This window comes from Muscardinus avellanarius, assembly GCF_963383645.1.
Source record: "Muscardinus avellanarius genome assembly, chromosome: 16".
In the NCBI taxonomy this organism is placed as follows: Eukaryota; Metazoa; Chordata; class Mammalia; order Rodentia; family Gliridae; genus Muscardinus; species Muscardinus avellanarius.
This window is the reverse complement of record NC_137802.1, coordinates 72553302-72579420: the sequence shown is the minus strand read 5'-3', so window position 1 is coordinate 72579420 and position 26119 is coordinate 72553302. Positions and strand designations below refer to the sequence as shown.

At 53.8% G+C, this 26119-nt stretch overlaps 1 protein-coding gene across 1 annotated transcript; it reads right to left on the bottom strand.

Annotated features, from left to right (window-relative positions):
- SLC26A11 (solute carrier family 26 member 11) lies at nt 1-25986 on the bottom strand (the record flags this gene model as incomplete). Its single annotated transcript, XM_080714262.1, has 16 exons — nt 25772-25986; nt 23998-24190; nt 23158-23243; nt 19034-19113; nt 18004-18146; nt 15477-15652; nt 13784-13856; nt 11494-11544; nt 9658-9718; nt 7156-7211; nt 6853-6993; nt 5209-5336; nt 4880-4979; nt 4328-4461; nt 3808-3880; nt 1-92 (listed from the first exon to the last, which is right to left on the bottom strand). The coding sequence occupies exons 1-16, from the start codon at nt 25952-25954 to the stop codon at nt 1-3; spliced, it is 1770 nt and encodes a 589-aa protein (XP_080570388.1). The 5' UTR covers nt 25955-25986.
- Nucleotides 25987-26119: the final 133 nt, after the last annotated feature.

The window sequence follows — 26119 nt, the reverse complement described above, 5'->3', positions numbered from 1 at the left end:
CTAAGCCTTCAGTAGCGCGATCCTGTGTTCCGGGACAGAGTCTTCACAGGCGTGGTAGGGCTGGGCCCCCGGGTCTTGCCTCAGATATTTGTCTGCAAGGAAAGTTTTTCAGGCACTTAAAAAAAAAAAAAAAGCCAGGCACGTAATCCCCGCGCTTGGGAGGCTGAGACAGGAGGATCGCACAGGTTCAAAGCCAGCCTCAGCTATTTAGTGAGGCTCTCAGCAACTCAGTGAGACCCTGTTTCCAAATAAAATATAAAAATGGGTCTGGGAGTATAGCCCGGAGGTAGAAAGCCTCTGGGTTCCACTCCCAGTACCACACACACAAGCCGGACATGGTAGCGCACGCTTGTAATCCCGCGTTTGGGAGGCGGAGACAGGAGGATGGCACAGGTTCAAAGCCAGCCTCTCTGGCTTAAGAGACCCTGTTTCCAAATAAAAAATATAAAAATAGGTCTGGGAGTGTAGCCCGGAGGTGGAAGAGTTCCATTCCCAGTACCACCCAAAAAAACAAAACAAAAAAAAAACCAAAAGCGACCAGTGCTGAGCGAGGTGCACCAGGCCTGGAATCCCAGTGCTCGAGGCTGAGCCCAGAGGAGCACATGTTCAAGGCCAGCCTCAGTAACTTGGCAAAACCATCAACAACTCCACAAGACCCGGTGTCCAAATAAAAATAGAACAGACCTGGGGGTGAAGCTTGGAGGTACAATGCCCCCCAGGTTCAATCCCCAATAAAATAAAAATACATAAAAAGTAAAAAGAGCCGGGGATGGTGGTGCACGCTTGTAATCCCCCGCGCTTGGGAGGCGGAGACAGGACGATGGCGCAGGTTTGAAGCCAGCCGCACTGGCTTAAGAGACCCTGTTTCCAAATTTTAAAAAAGTATAAAATAGGTCTGGGAGTGTAGCCCAGAGGTAGAAGGGTTTCCAGGAACCCCAGTACCACCAAGAAAAGTAAAAAGAGCCACAGCACCCCCATGGTGGCTCACAGGTGTGATCTCAGTATTTGGGAGGCTGAGACAGGAGGACTGTAGGTTAAAGGCCAGTCCCAACAACTCACACACACTCTCTCTCTCTCTCTCTCTCTCTCTCTCTCTCTCTCTCTCTGTGTCACACTCACACACACACACACACACACACACACACGCACACACACACACACTGTGGAAGCAGAGGAGACTCAGTTTGATCTCACCAGGCACTACCGGGTAACTGAATCCCCCTCCCTCTTCCTGTTTCCAGCGGCAAATCTAAAGTTTAACCTTGTTCCCCTAGGAATGAGTCCCCGCAGGGAGGAGACTACCCCTTCCCCCAACAAGGCTTATCTCTGCCTAAAATTCCTGTGTGCGGTCCCCTCCCCCAACACCTCCTAACCGGGGAATTCCGCTTCTGTAACCCGCCTGCCTACCCCTTAAAAGCCCCTACCGCGGGCAGTCGGGGCGCCCCTCTGGTCTGATTACAGACTGAGGGCTCTGCTGCTGGCCAGCTAATAAAGGCTTCAATTGGCACATTTCCCTTGGGCTCTCGAGTCTCCCATTTCTTGCAAATTCTGCATACAACAACAACAACAACAACAACAACAACACACACACACACACACACACACACACACACACACACACACCAGGCCTTGAGGTGTGGAGGTAGAAAGCCCCTGGGCTCAATCCACAGTACCAAAATAAAACAAAAAACAAAACTTGAGGGAGGATGGGTCATTCCTGGGATGGGGTTAGCTGGACATGGCAGGGCACGTCTGTAATCCAGGCACTTGGGAGGCTGAGACACAAAGATCACAGGTTTGAGGACAGCCTCAGCAAGTAGGAAACAGTCTCATCCACCTAGTAAGACCCTGTTTCAAAATAAAACTAAAGTAGGGCTGGGAGTGTAGCTCAGAGGCAGAATGCTCCTAGATTCCATTCTCAGTATCACAAAAATTAAAGATAAATTAAAAAGTAGGCCAGGTGTGGTGGCACACTCTTGTAATCCCCGCGCTTGGGAGGCTGAGACAGGAGGATTGCACAGGTTCAAAGCCAGCCTCAGCTACTGAGTGAGACCCTGTTTCCAAATAAAGTATAAAATTGGTCTGGGGTATAGCCTGGAGGTAGAAAGCCTCTGGGTTCCACCCTCAATACCACAAAAAATTAATTAATTAAAAAGTAAATAAATAAAACAAAAGGTGGGCGTCTGAGGGTCTGGTGTCCTGGACGGGTGGCAGGCCACTGGGCCAGCACGCCTGACTGCGGAGACGCCTCATCCTTGAGCACCTCACAGACCCGGGTGGCTAAGGCCGCCGGGTGTGCCGGGAGCGCCTTCCTGCGGCTGCGCCCGGCTCTTTCCTTACATTTGAACTGCTTCTAGTAACGACATGGAGGTGTCTCACGGAAGGCATGCTGAGCCCAGGAAGCCAGACACAAAAATCATCTTTTTCTTTTTTTTTTGCAGTGCTAAGAATCCAGGACTCGGGCATGCTAGGTAAGCGCTTTACCACTGAGCTACCTCCCCAGCCTCGCTTGCTCGCTTTCTTTCTTTCTATTTATTTTTATTTCTACTTTCGTATGTGTGCGTGCGTGCATGCATGTGTGTATATGTTTATTGGGGATTGAACCCAGAGGTATTCTTTCTTCAAGCTATACCTCAACACAATTTTATTTCTTATTTGGAAACAGGGTCTTGCCAGGTTGAAGAGAATCTCACTACTTGCTGAGACTGTCCTTGGACCTGCGATCCTCCTGTCTCGGCTTCTCAACTACTGGAATTACACGCATGTGCCACCACACTTTTTAAAAATTTTTTTTGTAGATCTGGGGATGGAACCCAGAGGCAATTCTACCTCTGAGCTACATCCAGCCCTATTTTTTATTCTTTATTTTGAAACAGGGTCTCACTAAGTTACTGAGGGCCTCCCTAAGTAGCTTTGGCTGTCCGTGAACCACGATCCTCTGGCTGTTCTCAGCCTCCTGAATGCTGGGATGACAAGAGTGCGCCACCACACCCAGCTCCGGCTTTTTATTATGAATCAGGGTCTCCCTAAGTTGCTGAGTCTGGCCTTTAACCTAGAATCTTCAGGTCTCAGCCTTCCAAGTGCCATGGTGCCTGGCTTGGAAACATGTTATCTTTTTCTTTTCTTTTCTTTTTTAGTACTGGGCATTGAACCCAAGGGCATTCTACCTCTGAGCTACACCCATAAGCCCTATTTTTATTCTTTCTTTTATTTATTTTTAATTTTTAATTTTTCAGTATTGGGGGTGGAACCCAGGGGCCTTCTGCCTCTGGGCTACACTCCCAGACCTATTTTATTTTAATATTTTATTTGGAAACAGGGTCTCACCAAGTTGCTGAGAGCCTCACTAAGTAGCTGAGGCTGGCTTCAAATCTGCACGATCGTCCTGTCTCAGCCTCCCAAGCGCGGGGATTACAAGTGTGCACCACCACGTCTGGTCCAAGCTATTCTTTATTTTAAAACAGGGTCTCACTAAGTTGCTGAGGCTGGCTTCAAACCTGCAAACTTACTGTCTCAGCCTCCTAAGTACTGGGATTACAAGCGTGCTCCACCACACCTAGCTATTTCTCCACTTATTTGAACATTAAATTAAGCATTTATACCAAATGCATACATATCTAAAAAAGAGAGAGGAAGAGGGCTTTGAGCAGTGTGCCAGGGCCTTTCTTCAGGCTCCCCCGCTGCCAAGTGTGGCTCCGGCTCCCCTTGTCCGCGGCCTCTGGAGCCGGGCACTGCATCCTCCCCTTCCCTGTAGTTTCTGTCTCTCTCGTCCCATCCTGCTCCTCCATTTCTCTGGTGTGAACCCACCTGCCTCATCCAGGGTGGAGAAGTACTGGAAGCCCTTGAGGTCAGCGGCCAGCAGGGTGCGGAGCACGGGCACCTGTGGGGCAGACAAGCTTTATGCTGGGCTCGGGTGCGCCTGCCCTCACACCAGTGGCCGGCGGCCTGGCAGGACACGCCGGGCGGCCTGGTGAGGCGCTGCTTCTCTCCCAAGCACACAGGTGGAGAGGAAGGCTGCCCGGGCTGTTGGAAGAGGGTCATGGGTATGAAGCGTCTCCAGAGACCCCTGGGCCAGCGCTCTGCCAACGTGACACCGAGGGTAACATCTCGAGCTGGGTGTCCCCGGCCCAGGGCCCCAACTGTGACCCCACAGAGGACAGGGACAGCCATTCCTCATGTGATGGGGAAGAAGGTGCGAACCTGCCAGGCCAGAGGCAGAGACAGAGCCACCCAGCAAAGGGCCAGGCTCTGGGTCCTCAGGAGGGGGGCAGGGATGTCACGGGGAAGGCTGCTGTCCCACCTCATCCAGAGGCTGGTGAACGCCTACCTGCAGGCCCACGAAGACCAGGGCAACACCCCGCTTATGGAAGTCCTCCAGCAGCTCACTGAGCCCCAGCACCACGGTGTAGTCCACACTGCAGATGTGGGTGCACTCCAGGATTGCGCAGCGTTGTGGGGACACTGGGGAGAGGGCTGAGCCATCATGCCGGGCACGGCAGTCCATGCCTCCCAGGGCCAGTCCTTGGGGCCAAGCCACCCAGCAAGGCAATGGGGTACAGGAGCCTTGTGACAGCTCTGCTGCCTCCTTCCGAGACCTGCCCACCTGGCTCCACCGAATGCCAGCTCCCCGGGGGGTGCAAGGTCCTCATGAGCACAAGGGCAACGCTTTGGGCATGTGGCCCTTGCTGAAGCTGATGGCGGAGCAGTCTCTGGGCTGAGTGCCCCACGGGGACTGTCCTATGCTCAGGGGACACCGCTCAATGACGCTGGAAAGCTCATGGGCCTCCGTGAGTCTCCCTGAGGGCCGAGGCTGGGTCTTGGGGCCACAAGGAACCAGGGTGGGCACAGACAGAGGTGGGAGCATGCCCAGGCCACCTACCTTCCAGGGCCCGGTTCAGTAAGGCGTCCCGCAGCGCCTCGATGGCAGGGAAATGCAGGCCGCTGGCAGGCTGCAGGACAACGACCGGCCCCTCGGACACCTGCAAAGGTGGAGGGAGGAGAGGGGTCCTGGAGCACAGAGAGCCACCCACAGCGGGGGTCACAGGAGCACGTGGTGGCTGGTGGCGTGAGGCCCCAACATCCCCGGACCATGGATTACAGGAGGATGGTCACCTTCAGCTGCGTCTGGGACCAGGGCCCCTCCGGAAGCTCTAGATATAGATGACCAGGCCGGGGAGCCCCGCTCACACACGCCTGGCCCCGCGGTACCTGGGTCTTGGGCCTGGCCACGGAGTGCAAGAGGAGGAGCAGGGACACCAGGACGCCCGCCAGGATGCCGTACTGGATCTCCCAGAAGCACAGCAGGAGTGTCACACAGAGGGGCAGCAGGTCCAGCCCTAGGAGAGGTGTGGGTGAGGGGCGCCCCCTCGCTCAGCTTCCAGCTCACGGCCGGGCCCCACACCCCGCCAGCCAGCAGGACGGCCTCCTGGCTCCTCACACAGCGGCCCCAGGGGCCTCCGTTCTGGAGCCGGCCTCAGTCTCCCTTGGTGACAGCGGCTGGGGGCTGCGGCTAGAGCTCAAGTCGGGGCCTGAGGAAGAGGACGGCCTCCTGTGTGGGGCTGGTTGGGGCGCCCAGTCGGGGAGGGATAGCTGAGGATTGGGCAGGGATCCCACGACCCCCAGAGCCAGGCAGGGCACCTTGGCCGGGATGTTGGGGGGTAAAGCGCCAAGGCCAGGGTCAGCCCCACGGCCCACCCCTGCTGCACGGACTCAGACCATCCCACCTTCCCCGGCCTCAGTTTCCCTCAGGAGCGACTATTCCATTCCACGCAGTGCCCTCTCGTGCTTCAAGGCTTTCTTAAAGACAAAGCCAATGACACAGAACAAATCAGGGTCCTTTTGTGGGGTCTCACTGGGGCTGACTGGAAAGAACCAGGCGGGCACCCAAGCACTTACCCCTCTGCAATAAACCAAACGGAAACCTCGCTCACGAATGGAACTACTGGCTCAGGACCCTGGGTCTGGCAGTGGCTCCCAGGGGGGCCAGGGGCTGCAGGCTGGGCCTGCTGGTCACCCCAGGGGAGGGGGAGCTGGGCAGAGCCCCTGCAGGCCCAGCCCCTCCCACAGCTGGCCTCGAGCCTCCAGGCCACCTCCTGCCCTTCCAGGCACTGGCCCAGGACAACCCTAGCTGTAGCCCTGTTGGGGCTGAAGGAGGGGTGTGTGTGTGTGTGTGTGTGTGTGTGTGTGTACAAGCATATCTGTATTTTTATTTCTTTATTTACTTTGGCACTGGGGATGAAACCTAGGACCTGGACAAGCTGGACAAGTACTCCACTACTGAGCTCCACCTCCAGCCCTTTGTATTTTTTTTTTTTTTTTTTTGGTGGGTCTGGGGATGGAACCCAGGGGCAGTTGACCTCTGAGCTACATCCCCTGCCCTATTTTTCATTCTTTATTTTGAAACAGGGTCTCACTAAGTTGCGGAGGGCCTCACTAAGTAGCTGAGGCTGGCTGTGAACCGCGATCCTCCTACCTCAGCCTCCCAAGTTCTGGGATTACAAGCGTGAGCTACCATGCCCAGCTCACAATTTTTTTTTTTTTTTTCGGTACTGGGGATGGAACCCAGGGGCATTCTACCTCCGAGCGACACCCCTAGCCCTATTTTTTATTCTTTATTTTGAAACGGTCTCACTGAGTTGCAAAGGGCCTCGCTAAGTAGCTGAGGCGGGCTGTGAACCTCGATCCTCGTCTCAGCCTCCCGAAGGCTGGGATGAGCAGCGTGCCCACCACGCCCGGCTCCTATGTAGTTTTTGAGTTGCCCCAGCCGGCCTCAAGTTTGTGACCCTCTTGCCTCAGCCTCCCAGGGAGCTGGGCTTAGGAGCGTGCACCACCGCACTGGGCCCCCGTACGTACTTTTAACGCGCCAGAGCGTCCTGAAGATCTGGATGTCAAACAGCGGGACCACAGCCATGATGATGACGGCAGCCAGCGCGGACTTGGGAATGTAGTAGAAGAGCGAGGTCAGGTAGCCCAGGGACAGCAGCACCAGCGCACCTGCGGGCGCCGCGACGTCAGGGCCGCGTCCCCGGGGAGGGCCCAGCTCCCCCGGCGTGGGGACCCGTGCCAGGACCGGCACCCTGCCGTCCTGGGGGACTCCCTTGACTGCGCTCCCCTCCCCCGCTACAGGGGTACAAGGGGAAGAAAGCGGGGGCTCACCGGTCACCAGCCCCCCCGCTGGGGTGCACACCCCCGACTGAGCGTTCACAGCAGTCCTGGAAGAAAACAGAGGCCTGTTGATTCCCAGCAGCCAGAGACAGAAAAGGGGCCTCTATCCTGTCTTCCAAAGGACCCGGCTGGGGCACAGGCCGGGGCCACAGGCCGGGGAGGGGTGAAGCCAACCATCGTGGAGAACGTGAATTCAAGACACCGGGCTGTCTTATTTATTTTCCTGGTATTGTGGATTGAACCCAGGGACATTCTACTCTGAGTTACACCCCCAGGCATTTAACTAATTAATTATTTTGTGGTACTACGGATGGAACCCAGTGGCATTCTATATCTGAGCTACATCCCCAGCCCTAGTTTTTTTTGTGTGTGTGTGGTGGTACTGGGGTTCCTGGAAACCATAGTCCTCCAGGCTACACTCCCAGACCTATTTTTATATTTTTTTTATTTGGAAATAGGGTCTCTAAACCAGTGCGCCAGGCTTTGAACCTATGTGATCCTCCTGTCTCCACCTCCCAAGCGCGGGTATTACAAGCGTGCGCTACCACACCCGGCCCTAGGTTTTTTTTGTTTTTGTTTTTATTTTGTTTTTTGGTGGTACTAGGGTTCCTGGAAGCCCTTCTATCTCTGGGCTACACTCCCAGACCTATTTTATATTTTTTTATTTTGGAAACAGGGTCTCTTAAACCAGCAAGGCTGGCTCCGAACCAGCGTAATCCTCCTGTCTCTACCTCCCAAGCACAGGGATTACAAGCATCGCCACCACGCCTGGCCCAGCCCTAGTTTTTATTCTTTACTTTGAAACAGGGTCTCACTGAGTTGCAAAGGGCCTCACTAAATAGCTGAGGCTGGTCACAAACTGTGATCCTCCTGTCTCAACCTCCCAAATGCTGGGATTACAAGCGTGTATCACCATGCCCAGCTTGATTGATTGATTGATTGATTGATTGATTGGTTGTAGCACTGGAAATTGAACCCAGAAGCAAACTTCATCCAAGCTACACCCTCAGCTCTGTGTGTGTGTGTGTGCGTGTGTTTCACTGGGGACGGAATCCAGGGCACTCTACCACCGAGCCGTACTGCCAGACCTTTTTTATTCTTTATTTCAAAACAGGGTCTCACTAAGTTGCAGAGGGCCTCACTAAGTAGCTGAGGCTGGCTGTGAACCTGCGATTCTCCTGTCTCAGCCTCCCAAATACTGGAATTACAATAGTATGCCACTACACCAGGCTATCATTGATTATTAAAAGCATGCATAGCTGGGCATGGTGGTGCCTGCTTGTAATCCCAGCATTTGGGAAGCTGAGACAGGGAGATCCCTGTTTGAGGACAGCCTCAGCTACTTAGTGAGGCCCTTTGCAACTCAGTGAGACCGTTTTTAAATAAAGAATGAAAGCGCCGGGCGTGGTGGCACACGCTTGTAATCCCCATGCTTGGGAGACGGAGACAGGAGGATCGCACAGGTTTGAAGCCAGACGTGCTGGCTTAAGAGACCCTTTTCCAAATAAAAAAATATTTTAAAAAATAGGTCTGGAAGTGTAGACCGGAGATAGAAGGGCTTCCAGGAATCCCAGTACCACAAAGAAAGAAAGAAAGAAAGAAAGAAAGAAAGAAAGAAAGAAAGAAAGAAAGAAAGAAAGAAAGAGAAAAGAAGAGAAGAAAGGAAGGAAGGAAGGAAGAAAGATAGGTAGATAGATAGATAGGGCTGGGGTGTAGCTTGGAGGTAGAATGCCTCTCCATCCCCAGTACTAAAAAAAAAAAATGGATGCAAGCCGGGCATGGTGGCACACACTTGCAATCCCAGTACTTGGGAGGTCAAGACAGGAGGATCTGGGTTCGTGGCCAGCCTCAGGTACTTAGTGAGGCCCTCTCTGCAACTTGGTGAGACCCTGTTCCAAAATGAAGAATAAAAAAATAAAATCGGGTTGGGGGGTGTGTGTGTGGCTTGGAGGTAGATTGACCCTGGGTTCAATCCCTAGTACTGCAAAAAAAAAAAAGAAAGAAAAAAAGAAAAAAAAAAAGGAGGATGCAAGTCCGAAAGCACAGGCCCTTTCAGGTCTCCCTGCTTGCCTTCTGCCCACGCCCAGTGACCAGGCACCGCAGGGCAATGTTCCTTTGGGCCCCGGGTCACCCACGTCTTCCTGACCCAAGGAAGGCACGTGGGGTCTAGCAGGCACTGAAGGCTGACTCGCCGGGGCAGAGCCTCAGGCCTTCTTGTCCCCACCTTCTCCTGGGAACTGACTTGGGCACCAATGTGCTGGGAGTGCTTCCAGGTGCCCGGGACTTCCTAGTACTAAACGCGTCTCTGGAGCACAGAGGCCATCCAGCCGGGCAGGCCGGAGCCCCTTGCCTGGCTGTGCGGGGCTCCCAGGGACCCCGGGCTGTCAGGAGGCCGGCCTCTGACAGAGACTGAGACAGGCGGCAAGCCTGGGCCGTGGGGGCCCCGGGCCGCCCTCCCTCGAGGCGCAGAGATGGAAGGCCATGCTTACTCACCGCCCAAAGCTGCCCGTAACCGGGTAAGAGGACACCAGGGAGCCCAGCACGTTGGTGAGGCCTGGGGAGAACATGGCACTTTACCAAGAGACCGGGCACCACACGGAGGGCTAAGGAGCTGGGGTGGGGGGAGTGGAGAGCGACAGCTAGCCTAGCCAGGGGAGGTGGGGGCACCCCAGGAGCCCACGTCTGGCCCTCAGCCCCTAGGGAGTGAACACGCGAGCCCTGGTCTTTGTGAGTTTGCCCAGGTTGTTGTTGAGTGTGTGTGTGTGTGTGTGTGTGTGTGTGTGTGTGTGTGTGTGTGTGTTTTCCTGGGGACGGAACCCAGCCCATGTACCAGGCAAGCATTTCACAACTGAGCCCCAGCCCTGACTCTGCCTCCAGCCTTACCAGGTGGCATAAACATGCCTCCCCCATGAGTGACAGAGAGAGAGGACAGACATCTCCCCAGTGTGGCTGGGAAGGATGTGCCCAGAAGACATGGCTGCCATCCACTCAGCCCAGCAAGCTCCCCTCACCCCACCTCTGCCCGCCTGAGATGACCCCAGGTGAGGACCAAAGGGCAGGGCTCGCACTGTCATCCCCAGGTGGTGCTAGTGAACCACCCTGGAGGGCACCAGGCTCAGCCCAGAACCCAAGCAGCAGCCCGCACTCATAGTCTGTCTAGGACGGAGATCTCCACTACAACCAGTCTCCCGCACTTTGTAAAACCTGGCACGGCGGTCACGGACAGGTTCAAGGCGCCCTCGTCTGACAGCTCGGGCGGGGGTCTGTCCGGTGCCAGGTTCTCTGGGGTCACACGACCCTGTGTGCACCTGTGATCACCAGGGGTCCTGGCACCAGAGGTCGAGGCAGAGGCCGCATGAAGACTGCACACGCCCAGGGTCCCCTCCCTCCTGGCGGCCGATGTGCACAGTCCCTGCTCTGGCCCGATCAGACCCAGGAATCTCTGGCCTGAGCTCTGTGGCCGCCCCTGGACCACGGCTCCATAGGCCGCACCGGGAGCTCGCTGGCTGTCAGGATGGCGGTGTGGTCACCGCTGTGCGGCTGCTGGGGACTGAAGGTGCTATCTTTGGGGTGAGGGGACCAGGCAGCTTGAGAAATCAGTTGGAAGGTCTGTGGGGGCGGGGGGTCTCAGAGGCCTGCCGTGTGTGGTTCATGGGAAGCGAGACACCGCCATTCACCTGGCCGTGCCGGCTAAGGGGAGCACAGAGAGGAGTGCTCCGCTGGCCCCTGGGGCCCAGCCCCGAGGCTGCTGGGAAGGAACCCCTGAGCTGCTAGGCTGGACGCCCGTCCAACACACAGGGCAAGGGATGTGCTAGAGAGCCCCCAGGGTCCACGTCACGTTGGACATTTAAGATTCACACTATGATATCAAAACATTCCCCTAGAGAAGTCAGTTTGTGAGGATAAAAGGAAACCCAGGTATAAACCCGACGGTCCCACCCACAGACAGACAACCTGGCCACCCACCTCCTGCGTCCTCCCAAAAGCCCCGGCCTGCAGAGAGTCCGCAGGGTGGAGAGGCGCATTCAGGGGACTCCCCAGAATGGCACCCGGCCACACCCTCCCTCCCCGGCCCGGCCCCACTGCCCCTCCTTGGATGCACCGCTTGGGGCACTCCTTGGCCTAGAACCAGGTTACAGACCTAGGGTGTGGTACCCGGGTGCTTAGTAAGTGGTCCACACCTGTCAACTCAACTCCAGGATTAAAGGGAACCTTCAGGGCTTGAGGGGGAGTCTGAGCTAATACTTGCAAAGACCCTGGTTCATCCTGACCACCACCGCGCCTGGCCAGCTCAGCCACACGGAGGCCCCGGCTGGGAAGGGGTCTTACCGATGGCCAGCAGCTCCTGGTTGGCATCGATGCGGTAGTTATTCTGAGAAGCTAAAAAGAATGGACAACACAACCATCATCACTGGATAGACACGCTGAAAGGAAAATGCTCCTGAGATGAAAAATGGGTCATGCCTTTCTGTGTTTGGCACTGTCGAAGTCTTATAATTCTAAGTGTTTAAATATACAATAAAAATACATTCAGACAGCTAGAGCACGCCTAATCTAAAGATGTGAAAGCCGGGCGTGGTGGCGCACACTTGTAATCCCAGCATTCGGGAGGCTGAGAGAGGAGGACTGCTGTTCACAAACAGCCTCAGCTACTTAGTGAGGCCCTTTGCAACTCAGCGAGACCCTGTTTCAAAATAAAGAATAAAAAACAGGGCTGGGATGGAGCTCAGAGGTACAATGGCCCTGGGCTCCATCCTCAGTACTGCAAAAAATTAAATTAAATTAAAAATAGGGCCAAGGGTATAGCACAGAGGTACAATGCCCCTCGGCTTAATCCCCAGGACCACAAAAACAAGAACAAAGAAAAAACAAAGATAATACATACAACTCGCCACACCCTAACTTGACCCGGTCTTACTGTGCCGGAGGCTTCCTGTGTCCACATAAGTAGCAGCAGCTTGTGTGCGGAGGAGCATCGAGCCCTGGCGCACTTGCATCTCATCCGACGGCGGGAAAGCTCCGCACGTGACCCTCCAGGCCTGTCAGCCATGGGAGCGTCCACACCCCAGGGGCTGGCACCGACTACCCCGCAGGCGGCTACGTCCACACCGAGCAGGCTGCCTGAAAGCTGACTAGGACACCCTGACCAGGTTTCCAACCAAAGAGCCGTTTGTACTGTACAGGGTGAGCGTCCCTGTCAGACCAGAGCGTATAGGATTTTAGAGCTGCTCAGGTTTGGGGACACTTGCATAAACTTTACTGATTACGCATCCTTCGACCTTCCACCTGTTGAATACATTAGCACGCAGAAAGTTCCAGACTTCACAGCATTTTGAATTTTGCATTTTCCGATTAGGAATAGTCAATGCACATTTATTTATTTATTTATTTACTTATTTTGTGGTACTGGGGGTGGAACCCAGGGACATTTTACCTCCAAGTACCACACCCCCAGTCCTATATTTTATTCATTTTGAAACAGGGTCTCACTGGGTTGCAAAGGGCCTCACTAAGTAACTGAGGCTGTCTGCAAACCGCGATCCTTCTCTCTCATCCTCCCAAACGCTGGGGTACAAGCATGCGCTACCACCTCTGGCTTGTCAATGAACATTTTAAAGAATGACCAAATATTACCTAGATAAAAATTATAATTTGGGGGGGGGGTACTGGGGATTGAACCCAGGGTTATTCTACCTCTGAGATATACCCTCAGCCCTAGTTTTTATTCTTTTTTTTTTTTTTTTTTTTTTTTTACAGGTTTGGGATGGAATTCCAGGGGCATTTGACCTCTGAGCTACACCCCCTGCCCTATTCTTTATTTTGAAACAGGGTCTCACTGAGTTGCAGAGGGCCTCACTAAGTAGCTGTGGCTGTCCGCGAACCACGATCCTCCTGTCTCAGCATCCTGAATGCTGGAATTACAAGCGTGGGCCACCACGCCTGGCATTTTATTCTTTAGTTTGAAATAAGGTCTCATTAAGTTTCACAGGGCCTCACCAAGTAGTTGAGGCTGGAGGTGAACCGTGATCCTCCTGTCTCAGCCTCCCAAGTATAGGAATTACAAGCGTGTACCACCACACCTGACCAAAAAATTCTAATTTAAAACAAAATAAAGGCGGAGCCGGGTGTGGCAGAATAGGCTTGGAATCCCAGCATTCGGGAGGCTGAGACTGGAGGACCATAGTTTGCGGACAGCCTCAGCTACTTAGTGAGACCCTCTGCAACTTAGACCCTGTTTCAAAATAAAGAATACAGCCGAGGGTGGTGGCGCACTCTTGTAATCCCAGCACTTGGGAGGCTGAGACAGGAGGATCGCACAGGTTCGAAGCCAGCCTTAGCTACTTAGTGCGGCTCTCAGCAACTTAGTGAGACCCTGTTTCCAAATAAAGTATAAAAGAGGTCTGGGGGTATAGCCCGGAGGTAGAAAAGCCCCTGGATTCCACCCCAGTACCCCCCCCACACACACACACACAGTACAGGGGGTGTAGTTGGGAGGTCGAATGCCCCTGGGTTCTATCCCCAGACCCCCCTCCTCCCCACTGCAGGTCGCCCAGCCAGGCAGTTAGCCTCGGGGAGGAGTCCCTGCGAGCTCGGGGCAGCTGGGTGGCAGAGATCTTACCGAAGGATTTGGCCACTGCAATGCTCTCCAGGAGGCCCATCAGGGGCACCACGGCCAGGCCAGCTCCCATGTCCTGAGAGACAGAGAGGGATGTGGGTGCCTTCAAGGGAGAGGGCGGGGTGTGGACAGGGGCTGCCAGGGCAGGACCGGCTCTCCTGTCTAGTGGAGGCCCAAGCACTCAGTTTGCAAGACTGTGGGCTCACAGGAGCAAGGAAGAGTCCTCGCTGTGAAGGAGAAAAGTGCTAACCCAGCAAATACATCTTTTTTTCTTTTTTGTGGTACTGGGTTGAACCCAGGGGTATTCTACCTCTGAGCTGTACCCCCAATCCTATCTTATTCTTTTATTTTTTATTTTTATTCTGTTGTGGTACTGGGGATGGAACCCAGGGGCATTCTATCTCCGAGCTACACCCCCAGCCCTATTTTTTATTCTATAGTTTGAAACAGGGTCTCACTGAGTTGCAAAGGACCTTATAAGTAGCTGAAGTTGGCCGCCAACTATGACCCTCCTGTCTCAGCCTCCCAAATGCTGGGATTACAAGCGTGTGCAACCATGCCCACCTTATTCTTTTATTTTGAAACAAGGGCTAAATAATCTGAAGAGGGCCTCACTAAGAAGCTAAAGCTAGCCACGAACCCACCATCCACTTGACTCAGCCTCCCAAGTACTTAGATTATAAGCATGTGCCACCATGCCTAACTTTTTTTTTTTTATTATACTTTTTTGTGGTGCTAGGAATTGAACCCAGGGCATTCTACCTCCGAGCTATATCCCCAGCCTGATTTTTTTATTCTTTTTTTTGTGTGTGTGGTACTGGGGGTGGAACCCAGGGGCTTTTCTACTCTGGGCTATACTCCCAGACCTATTTTATATTTTATTTGGAAACACGGTCCCACTAAGTTGCTGAGAGCCTCACTAAATAACTAAGGCTGGCTTCGAACCTGTGCGATCCTCCTGTCTCAACCTCCCAAGCACTAGGATTACAAACATGCGTCACCATGCCCGGCTTACTCTTTATTTTGAAACAGGGTCTCACCCCTGTTTCAAAATAAAGAATAAAAAACAGGGCAGGGGGTGTAGCTCAGAGGTCAAATGCCCCTGAGTTTCATCCCCAGACCCGCAAAAAAAAAAAAAAAAAAAAAAAAAAAGATACAGGATGTCAAGTCGTGTGTGGTGGCACATGCTTGTAATCCTAGCATTTGGGAGGCTGAGACAGGAGGATCTGGGTTTACAGACAGCCTCAGCTATTTAGTGAGGCCCTTTGCACCTCAGTGAGACTCTGTTTCAAAATAAAGAATAATAAAGAAAAAAACATAGGGCTGGGGGTGTAACTCGGAGGTAGGAAAAAAAAACCGTCTAAGTTGCTGAGGCTGGCCTTGAACCTGTAATTCTTGTGGCTCAGCCTCTCCAGTACTGGTATTACAGGCATGCATCACCACTTCCAGTTGGCAAATGCACTCTCAAACCAGTGTCCAGAGGAGGAGAGGCTCTGGGCGCTGAAGGCAGAAAGACATGGGTGCCCCGAGGTGGTATCCGAGGTGGGCCTCTTCCCAGCTGTCCCCACAGGTGCCCCTTCCTGAGGACCCAAGTCCTAGCTGGAGCCAGACCTCCTGTCCCTGAACAGCGCCAGGGACACAGCGCCAGGTGCCAGGACATCACAGCCTGAGCCATGCGGGCCCCACCTCCGCTCACCTGTACCATCTCAGCGAAGGAGACTGTCCCGTTGGCCGTGGTCACTGAGAAGGGAGGGGCCCGCACTGGAGGGAGCCCCTCGGCCGTCTCTCCAGTGAGAACGAAAGGCTGGTACCCAGTCACCTCAAAGGAGTACGCCACTAGGGCCGCAAAGGAGACCACCAGGGCATTGCGAGCTAAGGCGGACGAGAAGATGGTGGTGAGATCTGATCTCCTCGGGCTTGGAGAAGTCACTGGGACAAAAACACACCTGGGAGGGGGACTCCACCCGGCCAAACCCAGGGAAACTCCACCTGCACAGGTGACCTTGAGCACACACCACTGCGGGACACCGATAAACAGAGTAGTTTTTTTTTTTTTTTTTTTGGTGGTACTGGGGGTGGAACCCAGAGGCTTTCTACCTCCAGGCTATACTCCCAGACCTTTTTTATATTTTATTTGGAAACAGGGTCTCACTAGGTTGCTGAGAGCCTCACTAAGTAGCTGAGGCTGGCTTCGAACCCGTGTGATCCTCCTGTCTCAGCCTCCCAAGCGCGGGGATTACAAGCGTGCGCCACCACGCCCGGCATAAACAGAGTATTTTTTGTTTGGGGCTATTTTTGGTACTGGGGGTTGAACTCAGGGACATTCTATCTCTGGGCTACACACCTAGTCTTTTCTTAAAACTTTTAAAATTTTGAGACAGAGTCTTGCTAAGTTGCTGAGGGTGACCTCGAATCTGAGATCCTCCTATCTCTGTCTCCCAAATACTAGGATTACGGGCAGGTGCCACTACACCTGGCGCGCATGTGTGCACTGCCCCCCCACCCCCCCGTTGTTCGATTTCTCCACCTCCCTGAGAGCAGAGCCACACTTGGGCGATTTTTATTTCTCATAAGGTTCAGAAACACCAACACTTCCCTACTTTCTTCTGTGTGCCTTCCTGTTTAGGTACCACCTCCAGTGCTCGGTCATGGGACCTCTAAGCCCACCTGGGCAACTGCAGGGAGCAGGACGCACAGAGGAGGGTGTTCACCTCCTGGAAAATGGCACTTGGGCAAGCCATGGCCACGCCCCTGCCTGGCCCACAGTCTCTGTCTTGGCCTTTTTTTTTTTTTTGTGGTACTGGGGATGGAACCCAGGGGCATCTGCTCTGAGCTACACCCCAAGCCCTATTTTTTATTCTTATTTTAAAACAGGGTCTCAGCCAGGTGTGGTGGCGCACCCTTGTAATTCCAACATTCGGGAGGCTGAGACCGGAGGATCGCGGGTCGGGGACAGCCTCAGCTACTACTTAGTGAGGCCCTCTGCAACTTAGTGAGATCCTGTTTCAAAATAAAGAATGAAAAACAGGGCAGGGGGTGTACTCGGAGGTTGAATGCCTCTGGGTTCTATCCCCAGACCCACAAACAAACAAACAAACAAACAAAAAACCAGGGTCTCTTGCCAGGTGTGGTGGTGTACACTTGTAATCTCAGTGCTTGGGAGGCTGAGACAGGAGGATCGCTCAGGTTTGAAGCCAGCCTTGCTGGCATAGGAGACCCTGTTTCCAAATAAAAAAAATATAAAAAGTAGGTCTGGGAATGTAGCCCAGAGGTAGAAGGGTTTCCAGGAACAACAACAACAACAAAAAAAAAACCCTAGCCGGGCGTGGTGGCGCACGCTTGTAATCCCCCCGCTTGGGAGGCTGAGACAGGAGGATCGCAAGGGTTCGAAGCCAGCCTCAGCTACTCAGTGAGGCTTCCAGCAACTTAGTGAGACCCTGTTTCCAAATAAAATATAAAAAAAGGTCTGGGAGTGTAGCCAGGGGGTAGAAAGCCTCTGGGTTCCACCCCCAGTACCACCAAAAACAAAAACAGAAAAACAAAAACAAAAAACACCCTAAAACCAGGTCTCACTAAGTTGCGGAGGGCCTTACTAAGTTGCCAAGGCTGGCCACGAACCTGCAATTCTCCTGTCTCGGCCTCCCAAGCACTGGGATTACCAGCGTGCGACACCACGCCCAGCTTTTGGCCTTTCTCAACAGATCCTTTCATGAACTGACTTGGCCTGCACTGCACAGTTGATGCCTGGAGCTAGACTGTCACTCCAGGCCAGAGCACAGCTAGAGAAAAGCCAACAGTCTCAGGGGATAGGTTGGTGTCTGTCTGTCTGTCTGTCTCTCTCTCAGGGACCATGCACGCTGGGTTTTCTGAATCCAGGCCCTGCTGAGGTCTGGAGCCAGCTGACTGCTACCGGAGGCTGTCAGGTGTCCAACAGCATCCCCAGCTCCACCATTAATGGGTGTCGGTGACAGCCTCCTTCAGTAGCGTGGACCAAAGATGTCTCCCAATGTTGCCAAGGGTCCCCTGGCTGCAAAGTCTCCGCTTGAATCTACTCCAGAGCGTGCTCAGCTCTGGCTGCAGACCAGAACCACTCATGACTCCCCGACATCCCAACGCTCACGTTGTGCCCAGACCAGAGAATCTAGCGGGTGGGACTTAGGGCCGTCGGTGACCCTAGCACGTGGCCCACTTGCACATTGTCCGTGCAGCCAGAAGGCCCTCACCTGTGGTGGCGGTCCACACCAGCCCGTGGCTGAGCCGCACGCCGAGGGGCATCTCGGGGTGGACCGGAGGCACGTGGTCCCGCATCAGCTTCAGCACCAGCAGCAGCACCAAGCAGACCAGTCCCAGGACGGCGTCGCCCACCCTGTGACAGAGGGCTGGTCACCCCGCATGGCCGCACGAGCCCCTCCTGGGCACAGCTCTCACCCAAAGGCCTCTCTGTCTCTCTCAATGGCTTTTATTGTTTTCTCTGATATAGTCCACATCCCTCTTCGATTTCAGAACGTCACTCGGATCTCAGTGAGTACACAACCCCATGCAGGACTGGGAGCCGAGAGGCCCCTGGGGGCAGCCCGGCCACCAGCCCACGCATCAGGGCTACAGTTGCCTTGTCTGTTCTGGGGGGCTTTGGACGGCACCATCGGCGAGGGCCTGTCCACTTCCCCTGCCCCGGGAGGCTGACCCCTATCCTGACAGCCAGCGAGTGGCCCCCTTCAGGTCCTGGGAGGAAGCCATCCAGGATCGCCCCCACTGCCCTGGGCCTCTGCACAGGCAGCCCCTCCGCAGCTCCACAATCATCTCCTCTGGTCCCAGCAGGAGAGGGGATAGAGGGACCCTGGCTGGTCCAGGAGGGAGGCCCCTTCAGCAGAGATTGTTTGAAGAGTCTTACTCCCCATTGTTCATGGTTGAGCTGGGGCATCCCACTGGCATCTGGTAAATAAGAACCTTGCCAGAGAGACTCTTTAGGTGGGCCCTTCCCACTCCTACCAGTCAAGAAACAGGAGGCCTCGCTGGGCCTCTCCCAGGGTCCTCAGAGATCCCCTGGGGCTCAAGTTAAAGCGCCAAGCGGACCCAGCAGGGGTCCGGCCTGGCGTCTGCGTGTCTAACCAGCTTCCTGGGCACAGTCTGAGTAGCTAGGCCTCAGAAGGGGACAAATGCCCGCCTGGGGTGGACACAGAGGTGTGGCCTGGGCTGAGGCCTGCAGGGAAGGGCTTCCTTATCTGGGGGAAGAAAGCAAAGCCGGCAGGGTACCTGGTCTCCCCGAGGTTGAGGATGGTGTGGTACACTTGCACGAAGAACTGCCTGGGGATGTTCTGCAGTCCCAAAAGGTTCTGTCCAAACAGAGAGCAGATGAGATGACTGCTCCGGAAGCCCCGCCTCCCACACCCTGTGCCCGACTCCCCCACCCCGCCTGTGCTGGGGCAGGAGCCCTGGGCCTCCTGGAGACAGGATCCGCCATCCCCGAATCCTCAAAGAGGATAGCAGGAGGTCGAAGCTGGTTTCTCAGCTGGCTTCCGGAAAGAAAGCCCTCACAGTGTTTGATCAAGGAAGTGTCTGAAATGGGAAATCAATCTGCCCCCGCCCCCAGCAGAGACCAGCTCTGCAGTCAGGCCCTGGGACCCACCACGGGCCACCCCCACCCGCCACTGGCCTGCCGCCTAGCCCTCACTAGAAGGCCTGCCCTTGCCCCTCCATCATTGGCCTGAGGCCACGTCCGTCACTCCCTGCCCCACCTGGCACCTCCCCCTGACGGAAGGAAGGAAAAATCCTGCTAACCAAAGAACCCTGCAGTGTCTGGCTCCCAGAGAGTGGGGTCCAGGCCAATCAGGCTGTCCATGTGCTGGCAGCCCAGAGATCCTCGGCAGGGCCTAGGGCCTTTACTCCCTGCCTTTAGTTCTTTAAGACACTTGAGACTTGGCAGCGTTTATCAGCGGGGAATCTGAGACCCAGACTGCCAGGGGTGCAGCTCTGACATCCCCCAGCCCCTCAGATCTGCTGCAAACCCTGAGTAGGGGCCACAGCCTAGACACTGAGGGATTCTGAGCCCCAGGGCTTCTGACCTGGCTCAATCAATCAAGGTTTCAAAACTCAGGTTGGGTTTCCTACTAGGAATGCAACAAGCTGGTTTTTTTCCACTGGAACATATATACAATCAGTCTTCAAAGCTGGGAGTGGTGGTGTATGTCTGTAATTCCAGTACTTGGGAGGCTGAGACTGGAGGATTACAAGTTCAAGACCAGCCCCAGCAATTTAGCAAGGCCCTCCACAACTTAGCAAGATCCTGTTTCCAAATAAAACAATAAAAGCCAGGTGTGGTGGCGCACGCTTGTAATCCCAGCATTTGGGAGGCTGAGACAGAAGGAATGTGGTTCACGGACGGCCTCAGTTACTTAGTGAGGCCCTTTGCAACTCAGGGAGACCCTGTTTCAAAATAAAGAATAAAAAATAAGGCAGGGGTGTAGCTCGGAGGTAGAAGGCTCCTAGGTTCCATTCCCAGTACCAAAAAGGGGGGGGGGGGGCTGGGTCGTAGTTTAGAGGCAGAATGCCCCTGGGTTCAATCCCCAATAACACAAAAATAAGTAAATTAAATAAATAAATGCATTCTTCAGTCCCCAGGACCAAAGGAAACAAAATATTTGGCACCTAAGCTGAAAATGTCTCCAGAATATAAGCAGACCCTCCACCAAAGTGTGTTTACCAAGTAGGCCCAGTCGTGTGTGTGTGTGTGTGTGTGTGTGTGTGTGTGTGTGTGTGAGAGAGAGAGAGAGAGAGAGAGAGAGAGAGAGAGAGAGATCACACTCATCTGTAGCTGACTTGTCTTTGTGTGTGTGCGTGTGTGTCACTAGGGGTGGAACCCTGTGAGAGCACTGAGATGCAGGCTCCTGCTTGAAGGGCTAACGAAGCATCTCTGGCTCCTGAGAAGCAGCGTGGAAGGCCAGCTGGGAGGCGAGCACACTTCCTCTAACAGTGAGCTCGAGTTTTGCCAAGTTCCCGTGAAGGTCAGGAAGCGGCTCCGGGCCTCTTTGCACGTCCTTCCCAGCACAGACATCTCTCCGATAATTTTATTGGTATGATAAACAGCTTGAGATGTTACCAGCGGTCACAGGTGTTCTTTGCTTCTATTTGTAAAACAAAGAATTGTTTTAAGTTTGAGACCAGTCCTTTGGCTTTACTCATACACACCCATTGTTGCTTTAAGATAACCTTGTAATGTCTGAAATAGCTAACTTGTCTATGGATCCCACAGAAGCTGGAAGTCTGATTGCTCTCTCAGTAACACATGCGGTGCACATGAAACCTGCATCCCGTGTCCCGTGATTAAAAGGCTCTACCCTCAGGTCTCCACTGTGCTAGACACTGACAGAACCCAGGGGCTTTTCTACCTCCGGGCTATACTCCCAGACCTATTTTTTTATATTTTATTTGGAAACAGGGTCTCACTAAGTTGCTGAGAGCCTCGCTAAGCTACTGAGGCTGGCTTTGAACCTGCGCGATCCTCCTGCCTCAGCCTTCCAAGCGCAGGGATTACAAGTGTGCGCCGCCACGCCTGGCCTGCTGACCTGTCTTCTGAGAGGAACAGTGACAGACCTACCTCCTAGGGTGTGTTGAGAAACACCAGAGACGTGTCCAGTGCCCTGCAGAGGGGCAGGGCGTGGAAAGAGCTGGCTGCCTACACACACACACACACACACACACACACACACACGCACGCACACGCACGCACGTGCGCTGACCTTGACCTGTTCACACTGCCTGCCCAGGGCCACCTGGAGCAGCCCCAGGCCTTGGGAGCATGCCTTGCAGAGGTGCTGCTGGCGACCTGGGTCATGGGGCGGGGTGGCCCGAGCCTGCCACTGGGGCCCCATCTGCAGGCCGGAGTTCAGTTGCATTCGGCACTCACCCAATGTGGCGCACCCCAACTTTACACCAAGCACCGTGCTGGGTGCCACGGAAAGGCACAAAGCCATCGTGCCTGGAGCAATGCCAGACCAGGTGGTGCTATCCATGAATTCTGATTATACTTTTTTTTTTTGGTGGTACTGGGGTGGAACCCACAGGCTTTCTACCTCCAGGCTAGACTCCCAGACCTATTTTATGCTTTATTTGGAAACAGGGTCTCACTAAGTTGCTGAGAGCCTCACTCAGTAGCTGAGGCTGGCTTCGAACCTGTGCAATCCTCCTGTCTCAGCCTCCCAAGCGCGGGGATGACAAGCGTGAGCCACCACGCCCGGCTGGATTCTGATTATTCTAACAGATGTTTTAAATAGAAACATAAAAACTGTGGCATTTAAATAATCTTAACTAAAGCCGGGCGTGGTGGTGCACGCTTGTAATCTCAGCATTCGGGAGGCTGAGACCTGGAGGATCGTGGTTCGCGGACAGCCTCAGCTACTTAGTGAGGCCCTCTGCAACTCAGTGAGACCCGGTTTCAAAATAAAGAATAAAAAATAGGACTGGGGGTGTAGCTTGGAGGTCAAATGCCCCTGGGTTCCATCCCCAGACCAGCAAAAAAAAAAAAAAAAAAAAAAATTTGTGGTACTGAGGATTGAACCCAGGGACATTCAACCACTGAGCTACACCCGCAGCCCTATGTTTTATTCTTGATTTTGAAACAGGGCTTCACTGAGTTGCAAAGGGCCTCACTAAGTAGCTGAGGCTGTCTGTGAACCACGATCCTCCAGTCTCAGCCTCCCAGTCTTTCTTTCTTATTTATTTATTTATTTATTTATTTATTTATTTATTTATTTATTTTGTGGTACTGGGGATGGAACCCAGAGACTTTCTATCTCCAAGCTACACTCCCAGACCTATTTTATATTTTTGTATTTGGAAACAGGATCTTACTAAGTTTCTGAGAGCCTCACTAAGTAGCTGAGGCTGGCTTTGAACCTGTGCAACCCTCCTGTCTCAGCCTCCCAAGTAGTGGGATTACAAGTGTGAGCCACCATGCCTGGCTTATTTTATTTTCATTTTAAAATAGGGTCTCACTACATTGTTGAGAGTCTCACTACTTGCTGAGGCTGTCCTCGAACCTCTGATCCTCTTGTCTCAGCCTTTCAGGTGCTGGGATTACGTGCATGTGCCACCACGCCCAGCAGAACCCTCCTGCTCTACCAACCAAGCACCCTGGCATAAAAACTCAGGCAAGAGCTAGGGGTACACTTAAAGGCTCCCCAAATCAGCTGTAAAATCTGACCACTACCCAACATCAGTCCCAAGGAAGGTAGTTTTATCAAGTTGGGGGGGCGTGTCACGCGCTTCTTGGTCTACTCTGGTAAGTAATCCCAACGTCAAATGTTTCCTGGCTATAAATATGAGGACTAGCCTTTGGCTACTTAGCGGGGACCAGAGGACACAGTGGGCGCCATGCCTACCTTGACCTGTCCAAAGCCGATGGTGATGGCGGCGGCGGAGGTGAACCCTTTGATGACCGGGCAGGAGATGAAGTCCAGCAGGAACCCTGGAAGCCAAAGGGAACGCTGAACGTCCCAGCTCTCCCAGGCTCCAGAGGGCGGTGGCTGTCGCTCGAGAGAGCTGAGGAGCGGGCATCGCAGCAGGGGACGGGTGAGTGACGCCTTCTATTTTATTTTTATTTTTTGTGGTACTGGAGATTGAACCCAGGGATATTCTACCTCTGAGCTACACTTCCAGCCCTATTTTATTTTTTATTTTGAAACAGGGTCTTACTGAGTTGCAAAGGGCCTCGCCAAGTAGCTGAGACTCTCTGTGAACCCAAACCCTCCTGTCTCAGCCTCCCAAATACTGGAATTACAAGCGTGCACCACCACGCCCCACAAGCAGCGCCTTCTATTTGATTTTTTTTATTTTTTAATTTTTTTTGCGGGTCTGGAACCCAGGGGCATTCGACCTCCGAACTACACCCCCCCCCCTGTTTTGTATTCTTTATTTTGAAACCGGGTCTCACTGAGTTGCAGAGGGCCTCACTAAGTGGCTGAGGCAGTCCGCGAACCGCGATCCTCCGGTCTCAGCCTCCCGATTCTACTTGATTCTGGAGCACAGGAAATGGAGTCTGGGTCCTGAGTCCAGGTACTTCTCTAGGCACATCCACCCTCTGCACAGTGGGGGAGCTGAGGGCACGCCCCCCCATCCAGGGAGCAAAGGCTGAGGTCAAGGTCATTCCCGGCATACCTTGGTGCCTCAGGGAAAGCGGAACTGCAGCCCCCCCAACGCACAGCTCACAGGCAGAGTCTTACCCAAACGCAGCAACCCCATGGCCAGCTGGATGCAGCCCGACAGGAAGGCCAGCAGCACAGCATAGGCGGGCTCATGGAGGGTGTAGAAGGACACCAGGAGAGACATGATGGCCGTGGGGCCCAGGGTCACATCCCGGGATGTCCCCAGGAAGAGATACACAAAGCATCCCGTGAAGGCAGAGTAGAGGCCGTACTGTCAGAGAAAGAGCAGTGAGCGCACGGTGGCCACCTGGCCCTGACGGGGACCCAGCACCCAGCACAAAGGCCGGGACGCCCCCACCCTCCACCGACCACCATGGCGGACCTGCAGGAAGCGGGACTTTTTTTTTCTATTGACATCAACTAGGGCCTTGGGGCGCCAAGGACCAGAGGAAGTGGGGGCCAGTGCTTCCTGCTGAGAGCTGGAAGGCCTGTATGCTCATGTCCAGGGCCTGAGGAAGTGAGGTTTTTGTTTTTTGTTTGTTTTTTGCAGGTCTGGGGATTGAACCCAGGGGCATTCAACCTCCAAGCTACAACCTGCCCTATTTTTTATTCTTTATTTTGAAACAAGGTCTCACTAAGTTGCGAGGGCCTTGCTAAGTAGCTGAGGCTGGCCACAATCCTCTTGTCTCAGCCTCCTGAATGCTGGAATTACAAGCGTGTGCCACCACACCCAGCTAGAAAGTGGTAATTTTAAGTAATTTTTATTTTTAGTACTGGGGATGGAACTCAGGGGCATTCTACTTCCGAGCTACACCCTCAGCCCTATTTTTTATTTTTTTCTTTATTTAATTGTGTGTGTGTGTGTGTGTGTGTGTGTGTGTGTGTGTGTGTGTGTGTTTTACTAAGGGTAGAACCCAGGGGCTTTTCTACCTCCGGGCTAAACTCCCAGACCTCCTTTTTTTTTTTTTTTGGTGGTACTGGGGTTCCTGGAATCCCTTCTACCTCCAGGCTACACTCACAGACCTATATCATACTTTTTTATTTTTTTTGAAACAGGGTCTCTTAAGCCAGCACAGCTGGCTTCGAACCTGCGTGATCCTCCTGTCTCCGCCTCCCAAGCGCGGGGATTACAAGCGTGCGCCACCACACCCGGCTGTCCCAGACCTACTCTTTATAATTTATTGGGAAACAGGGTCTCACTTAGTTGCTGAGAACCTCACTAAGTAACTGAGGCTGGCTTCAAACCTGTGTGATCCCCCTGTCTCAGCCTCCCAAGCACTGGGATTACAAGTGTACGCCACCATGCCTGGCTTATTCTTTATTTTTTTTATTTTTTATTTTTATTTATTTATTTTTTGGTGGTACTGGGGTTCCTGGAAGCCCTTCTACCTCTGGGCTACACTCCCAGACCTATTTTTACATTTTCATTTTGGAAACAGGGTCTCCTAAGCCAGCGCACGTGGCTGGCTTCGAACCTGCGCGATCCTCCTGTCTCTGCCTCCCAAGCGCCACCACGCCCGGCGATTCTTTATTTTTTAAAACAGTGTCTCACTGAGTTGCAAAGAATCTCACTAAGTAGCTAAGGTTGGCCATGAACCATCCTCCTGTCTCAGCCTCCCAAATCCTGGATTACAAGCACACGCCGCCATGCCCGGCCCTGAGGAAGTATTGTAAGGCCACCATGAGTCATCCCTCTGGCCCCAAGAGGACAATCCAGGGTCATGGGTGTCCACGGGCAGTCACATGCTAGCGCTTACTAACCGAGGGTTCCTTGGGCGCCGTGAGGGTGCCTAGACTTGGTACTACGGTTTCTGCCCTGCCTCTGGGTGGGCTGTGGGACCAAGCCTCTCACCTGGGGTGGAAGTCCGGCCACCTCTGCATAGGCCAGCGCCTGCGGGATGACCGTGAGCCCGACCGACAGGCCAGCTATGAAGTCCATCTTCAGCCACTGCAGGGAGTAGCTGGGCAGCCACCCCAGGATGGGCAGCCTCCGCTGCAGGGCCGCAGGGGAGCAGCAGCGGGTGTTGGGGGCCATGGTGGAGCGGGAGGCCTGGCCTGACCCAGGCCTTTACGGCAGCGGGCATTCCTAGGGTGGGGCGGAGCACAGGGCAGCAGTCAGGGGGTGGGATTGGAGAGCCCAGCCTCGGGGAGGGGAGTTCAGGAGCAGGAAATCTGCTTCCCTAAGTTATTTTTGTTTTGT